Source organism: Lactuca virosa, chromosome 1, assembly GCF_052849685.1.
Source record: "Lactuca virosa cultivar CGN04683 chromosome 1, Lactuca_virosa_CGN04683_v6, whole genome shotgun sequence".
Taxonomy (NCBI): Eukaryota; Viridiplantae; Streptophyta; class Magnoliopsida; order Asterales; family Asteraceae; genus Lactuca; species Lactuca virosa.
In genome coordinates, this window is record NC_136426.1 from 43,589,116 (window position 1) to 43,597,455 (window position 8,340).

At 30.0% G+C, this 8,340-nt stretch overlaps 1 protein-coding gene across 1 annotated transcript; it reads left to right on the top strand.

Annotated features, from left to right (window-relative positions):
- The first annotated feature begins 6,515 nt into the window (after positions 1-6,515).
- LOC145113415 (uncharacterized) lies at positions 6,516-7,570 on the top strand. Its single transcript, XM_079049511.1, has 2 exons — positions 6,516-6,807; positions 6,909-7,570. The coding sequence occupies exons 1-2, from the start codon at positions 6,516-6,518 to the stop codon at positions 7,568-7,570; spliced, it is 954 nt and encodes a 317-aa protein (XP_078905637.1).
- Positions 7,571-8,340: the final 770 nt, after the last annotated feature.

Sequence of the window (8,340 nt, forward strand, 5' to 3'; positions counted from 1 at the left end):
GTATTTAATTTGTAGTATATGTAGCAAAATTTTGAATGGGTGAATGTGCACATCAACAATTTGAACCCATCAAATGATGACTGGATTGGAGTTTTCTCCCCTGCCAATTTCAGGTTCTTATCATTTGTATTTTCTACTTTTGTCAATTTGTTTATTATATTTATAGCATCCTACTTCCATTTCTTAATTAATTAATAAAAAATGCATTGCTATAATTGCATATATTTCTTAAAGTATAATAATTTTGAGAACATATTTTTTGTCCCGCCTTTTTAGGTGGGACAAAAAGCTGTAATTTTTATCCATCTTGGGATAAAAAATAGACCTGATAGTCTATTGTTTTCAGCATTCAACCTGCTTCCCTGAAAACTCAAGAGTCAGCCCTCCGTATTTATGCACTACACCTATTAAGGTTTGTTCTTTTATTTATGACATGGGTCCTAGATAGTTTTTGGATGTGAATTTTAAAAATGAGTAATCATTTGCTAAAAGATAAGGATAGTTAGGAAATTTTATATATATCTCAATAATTAGTTATCTTGCAACAACTCGTTACATTACTATCCAAATTTAATTATTTTGTCGTATATAATATCCATTGTATTAATTTGGATGTGATTCATATATTTACATGTGAATTATATGTGATTCACATGTAGATCATATGTGATTCACATGTGATTCACATGTAGATCATATGTGATTCACATGTAAATCTCGTGTGATTCACATATTAATCACATGTAAATCATATATGAATGATATGTGATTCACATGTAAATCACAAGTGAATCACATAGGAATTACATGTAAATTACATGTAATTCACATATGAATCACATGTAAATCACGAGTGAAACACATGAATTACATGCGATTCACATGTAAATAACATGTAATTCACATATGAATTACATGCGATTCACATGTAAATAACATGTAATTTACATATGCATTACATGTGATTCACATATGAATCACTTGTGATTCACATGTAAATCATGAGTGAAACACATATGAATTACATGTGATTCACATGTAATTCACATATGAATTACATGTGATTCACATGTAAATCACATGTAATTTACATATGAATAAAATGTGATTCACATGTAAATCATGAGTGAAACACATATGAATTAAATGTGATTAACATGTAAATAACATGTAATTCACATATGAATTACATATGATTCACATGTAAATCACGAGTGAAAAACATATGAATTACATGTGATTCATATGTAAATAACATGTAATTCATAATTCACATATGTAAATAATTTGTAATTCATAATTCACATATGAATTACATGTGATTCACATGTAAATCACATGTAATTTACATATGAATCACATGTGAATATCACATTATATAATCACATGATATAATCTCATGTGAATCTTAAAAGATACAATCACATGGTAGTTAAAAGATACACATTATATAATCACATGATATAATCTCATGTGAATCTTACATGATATATACATGTCCATTTTTGTGAGTGTTCTTGCATTAATCATTTCTTTTTTAATTTTCTTGTAGAATTTGAAGAATTTGTGGAAAATATTGAAGAGGTGAAAAGTGATAAATTGAAGAAAATATGAAAATCTTGATATGAAGAAATGATAGTATTGTGAATCGTTGTAGTTTTTTTTATATTTTATTTTGTATTGAATAAAATACTTGTAGTATTATGTTTATAGATTGATTAATAAAATTAAGATTTTTTATGATTTACTTACGAATATGATTGTATAAGAAAATATTCATATATGCATTTGAAAAAATATGCATATATGCACCTAAAACGTTGATTTTTTTGCTAAAAAGTTAGAGTTTTTTTTTAAATAATATAGTTTTTTTTAAATATACTGATTTTTGAAAATTTACCTTTTAATAAAAAATGCAGTTTTTTTAAATATACTGATTTTTAAATATACTGCAGTTTTTTTTGCAGTTTTTACTTTTTAATAAAAAATACTGCAGTTTTTACATGTAATTCACATATGAATCATTGTAAATTTTTTTTATAAAAACTGCAATTTACTTTTTAAAAATCAGTATATTTAAAAAATTACAGTTTTTTTGAAAAAATTGCAGATTTTTTTTTGAAAAAAAATGCAGTTTTTTTTTTTGGAAAAATTACTGTTTTTTTTTAAATTGCAGTTTTTTGAAAAAAAATTGCAGTTTTTAAAAAAAAAAATCATTTTTTTGAATTTTGTCTGAAAAATTTTAAAAAATCTCCATTGAAAAAAAAAGAAAATTATTTTTTTTAAAAAAATATGAAATTTGATTTTTTATGTTAATTTTTAGAACTTTTATTAATCTTTTCAATAACAAAAAAAAAAAATTAAACATTAAATAAGATTGGTAAGATGACGATCATGTCCTTAATGAATTAATTTCGATCCAACGCTCCACTTTTGGTTCTCGTGTTTTCGGGAAACTTTGAGTTCTCAACGGATGTCAACCATATATATATATATATATATATATATATATATATATATATATATATATATATTAAACAATCTAAAATAGAAATAATCTTATTCTTTTAGAATAGACAAAGTGAATTTCATAAGAAGGAAACTTGTATACGAATTCATTCGTCGAGGAAGATAAGTTGGATGGTGTCCACATATGCCACGCTAGAAAAGGCTACACCATTGATGTTGTTTCTAAATACATACCTACCCTACCATACCCATCATTATATATTTTTTGTTACCTAACATATTCATATTCATGACTGTAATTATATTATTAGATAACAACTAATTTTTCCATTAGTCTGTCAAAAACACAGTCTAAATCAATATATTCATTCCAAGTTGAACTTGAAAATATATTATCAACAGTTCCTAACATCGCTAAGTCATATACGTTTTGGTTCACAATTATTGAAAATAATCAAAATGTGATAGATATTTTTTATTGTATAAGAGCATATATGAATGGATAATTATAAATTGGGGGATGATAAGAGAGTAGACGATGAAGTGCACTTGGTTGTATGCTTTAATGAAAAACAGAGTGTGTAGATAGAGACGCGGAAACAAGAAGATGAGGGACCATGATTGATGATGATGTGCGGTTATCAGGCATCTGATTCTGGATCACATACTTTCATTGAAGAGGCCCCCACCCCCAACACCCACACCCCACCCTCAATCCATCTTTTCTTTACTTGTTAAATCAAATTACTTTTTAGATAAAAGCATTATTGATTATTATGGTATGTTGGATAAAAATATAAAATTGTGATGGCCATGTTGGTAATCGGCTTAAATTGGTTTCGGTTAAAATGGATAATTTTCAAGTATGATGGTTTTTTAAGTATTTGTCAAATATCATGTTTGTTTGACAGCTAATTTATTAGATACGTTTATAAAATTATTAGGCGGCTTTGCACGGAACTGAAATCATATATTTAAAATTTGATAAATATAATTATGTTAATAATATTAGTTAAGTTATAATTTTTTACACTAATTTGTTATATAAAATTGTAACGATTTTAAACAATCTTATAACATTTATTAAAATCATATCATTTAATGGTCGTTATTCGCGTTTGACGTGTAAATAAAACTAAATATGATTCAAGATTTAATGTTATTTTTAAGGTTATGATTAATTAATTTAGAAATTACTTATTTGACGTTTTTTGTAAGGCAACATAATATAATTTATTATTTTATGTTATTTTTAAGTACTAGTAGTTAATTTAAATACCATTTATTTGGAAAGTTGATGGCTTTCACATTTTTGTTATCGCAAAACAAGGGTTCAATATTCTCTAAACCTGATGAGACGTGACTTCTTTTTAAACCATCTGAAGCAAAGATTGGCAGTTGTTCATAAATCATAATGTTACAATGGAGTCAGTTTTGTTCTACTCATGATCAATCATTTTTGTGACAATGTTGTCAATGGACCATTCATCTGATCGCTAACCTCAAAGCCAGTGTAGTGAGTTTGAAATAAATCATAACATGTTTCATAATTAAGAATGTCAAGATCTAGGACGAAGAAAATTTAAGGCTTTAGTATTTGAGATGTCGTAAGGCTTTTATGTTGAGTTAGAGGATGCCGAATTGCCAAACATATTCGTAGAGAAAAAGAAAATTAGGTTTTAAGAGAGAGAGATTAGCCAAGAGATAACTATTATGTAGAATAACGTTTTTCGATAAAGCTTTATCATTGATAATAAATATGATGGTGTATATATTTTTATTTGATGTTCCAAAAAAAAATTGATAATAAATATGATGTATATCTAATATGCATTGAATTTCATAAATGAATTGTTATATTATCATTTTATATTTCATAAAACTTTTTTTTTTCTACAGTACATTAAAATTTACAAAATTCAATGGTACATATTTAAAGATTTATTTAAAAAACTAAAAAGCTTTCTTTTTTAACATTGAAAAGTTCAATAGTCATTATATTCCAAATCTATATTGAAAAGTTCAATAGTCATTATATTCCAAATCTATTAAATATTAATGTGGCATCTAGAATTTCATCAACTGAAAAGACAAGTAAACTTGTCATCTCAACATTTTATTCTAACTTTTTTATTGAACTCTTCATAATAGATGCTCTAAAGAAATAGAAGGGACCAAACTATACATCAACATAAACAAGCACCCTTGGCGAGTGTTATCTCCATGTATTTATCGTCTTTTGATAACAAATATTTCCAATTACACCGTGCCAATCCATATGAATGTAACGAAATCATCAAGTGAGTTAAAATAGATGCTTACCTTAAATACCGATAATTCCATAAATGAAAACAAATAGATCCGCTCGACCAACTTTGCAATTTTGTTCTAGACTTCAAGTTTCAAAAAAATCGTACTTTGAGAGAAATATGTGTTATTATTAATTAGATAATTATAATTTGCAATCAATTTATTTGTTGTAATAACAATAAACAAATAAATATTTTCAGTATATTTATTTTAAGAGTAATATAGCAAAAGGACGTGTACTATTTGTTACCTTGGGGACTTGTCGGTATTCCCCTACAAGTGCAGAAATTCCACAAGCACAAAAGTCAAAAGAACCAACCAACCCCGATGTCCATTATCTCTCTCTTTTTCTTTTTATAATTTTTTCAAAATCATGAAGCGTCGTTTTGTATGAACATATTTTTTTAGGGTACTCTTAAATGCATAAATTATTCGTGTATTGCATAAAAGTGCTCATTAAAGTTGAAAAGGGATGTGATTTTTAACCGAAAAATCAAATCGGAATTGGAACCGAACTGGAATTGGAAACGGTTGGAACCGATTAATGATATTTGGTCCGGTTGCTTCAATCCATTATTTTCAGTTTTCGGTTCTTTCGAATCCAGTGCGGTTCTGATTCCGAACACTTTCTTAGATAACACATTTTCTAGTGGAACCGAACCAAAACCGGTTAGTGGTATTTTGTCTGATTATCGGTTCCTCACTTACTCCTTAATCAGTTTTCGGTTCGGTTCCGAACCCGTTTACATCCCTAATCAAATCCATCATTCAATGATTTTTATTTAAGGCCCTCCAACTTATAACAATAATACATATTACTCCTCTAACTTTTCAATCTTTTTATTTTCAAACCTTATCATCAAATATGTTATTTTTATTTATAACAATATATTTAAAATATATAATTTTAACAATCTATATATATATAAAGGTTGTTAAAATTGTATATTTTAAATATAGTATTATAAATAAAAATAACATATTTGATGAGGTTCTAATTTGTTTGGTTACCAATAAATTTGGTCGGTACATGTTGGTAATGATATATATGCCAATAGGTATTGAGGTTTTGTGAATGAGGATTTCCGTATTGTTGAGTATTGCGGAACATTTTTCGAAACCATGTGTTGTACCAATTATAAGAGGATATATTTATATATCTATATCTATATATACTTATAAAATAGACATTTTTACTTGCACTACATGCATTTGAAACCATCATGATTTTTCAATTTCTTTCTAATAATTAATATAAATTAGTTAATAATGTTAAATTAATACAAAAACTAAATTCTAATCATAAATTAACTAAACTACAGTATTAAAATATCATATTTTATTTTTATTTATAAAATTATGTCCTTAACTTTTTAACATATTAGGTCGGACGGAGCCGGTGCGGGAAGGAGGGGCGGGGTGTTTCCCGCTCCGATGAACACTACATCGGGGGTGCGGGATAGGAGGCGCGGGGAGGAGGTGGGGGGAGGGGTTGCCGCATTCTTACTCCACACCATATTGGTTGTTCAATTTTTTATTTTTTTATTTTATTTTATTTTTTTGGTTCTAACGGTTATATATATATATATATATATATATATATATATATATATATATATATATATATATATATATATATATATATATATATTCTATTCCCCCACTATAAATACCACAACACCCAATATTTTTTTTAACTCATACCTTCTTACTCTCTCCAAAAAATATTAATAAAAATGTCATCATCTTCATCATTCGATTCGACGACTCAAGAGAAGGCTAAGCTTATCGGTTCCGTCATGGCGAAAACGGTTGCATACTTTCAAAACCGACTAGGCGAAACATCATGTGCACGATCTAAACCAAGAAACCCGCCGTTGCGTAGAAATCGTGAAGCCGGACACGATCGTCTTATAGAAGACTACTTTGCAGACGACGTCATCTATGCTGTAAAGTTTCGACGTCGGTTCCGGATGAGGAATGAACTATTCTTACGTATTGGAGTTGGTCATTATGCCCCAACGCATGGCATGGTCATTACATGAGAGGCGACCACAAAGAGCCGACGATCATTCTAGAGGCTATCGCATCACATGATCTTTGGATATGACATGCTTTCTTTGGTCCAGTTGGTGCAAATAATGACATCAATGTGCTAGACCAGTCGCCGGTATTCAACGATATCTACCTTGGAAAGTCGCACGATGTACCTTTTCAAGCAAATGGGGTAGCATATAAGCGTGGACACTATCTTACTGACGATATATATCCTCTTTTGTCTGTTTTTGTGAAATCGTTTACATGTCCTAACGACCCGAAAAGGAAAAAGTTTAAAGTGGCGCAAGAGTCAGCTAGGAAGGATGTGGAGCGAACATTTGGTGTACTTAAGAGGCGTTGTGAAGTACTAGTAGTCGTGGCAAGGTCATATGAAGTGAGAAGGTTACAACACGTAATGTATGCATGTATCATGTTGCATAATATGATTCTTGAAGACGAAGGAAGAGCGATATGTCGGTACAACGAAAATGAAGTTTTTCCAAATGTCGAAGGAGTAGCCGTTGGTACACAAGAGTATAGGGCAAATAGAAGAGAAGTACACAATCGCGACATTCATCACGCCCTTCGTGCTGATTTGGTGGAGCACGTTTATAGGGCTCATATTCAGCCGCCGATAGAGTATTATCACGATGATTTGTTTGACGAATCAGACGAGGATTCTGATATGTTTGTCGAGAGCGAAGATTCCGATGACGAGAGTGACGTTCAGGAGAATAATGATGTAACATCGTAAATTCCAAAACAATTTTTCACTTTTTAAAAATATAATTTCATTCATAAATGTTATCAATCTCCATATATCACATATCAAATCCATAAAATTTATCCCAAGATCACAATACATAAATACTCCACAAGTGTGTACTGATCATGTCGGCGCCTTCCCGCGATCCTCACTGGTACCTGAAACACATAACACAAAACACTGTAAGCATAAATGCTTAGTGAGTTCCTCAAAATACCACATATAACACATATTAGCCACTCGAGGCTATAACTATGTGGGCCTACTGGCCCTAACTCTGTGGACCCTCTGGTCCTAGCTTTGTGGACCTTCCGGTCCTAACTCTGTAAACTCTGGAATACACACAGCATAAATCACATAGAAATAATGCAGTGCAACACATCACATACATAGCATACAAGATACTCTGTCACATAACTCTACTTACCACTCAAGGTAAAGTATAGTGAGAAGACTCACCTCGGATAGCTCGGTAAACCTCGAACTCGGAAATACTGATCTAGCCTTCGCCTAATCACATAAAATAATTACTCTAATTAATACGATTTTCAAAGACTAGGCTAATCCCTCTCTAAGTTCTCTAAGAAGGGTAAAAGACCATTCTACCCCTCCAATGGCTCACAAGTCCAAACATTGACTCAACCCTAAAAGTCAACGAAGTCAACTCTAGTCAACGGTCAAACTTTGACCAGATTCGTCGAGTGCATCTGGGCGACTCGGCGAGTCCACGCAGGTCCTCTGAATCCTTCTAAGCCTCA

Coding starts and splice junctions, on each gene's coding strand:
- LOC145113415 (XM_079049511.1), top strand. CDS start 6,516: ATGTCATCATCTTCATCATTCGATTCGACGACTCAAGAGAAGGCTAAG. Junction 6,808..6,908: donor TCATTATGCCCCAACGCATG/GCATGGTCATTA, acceptor TCTTTGGTCCAG/TTGGTGCAAATAATGACATC.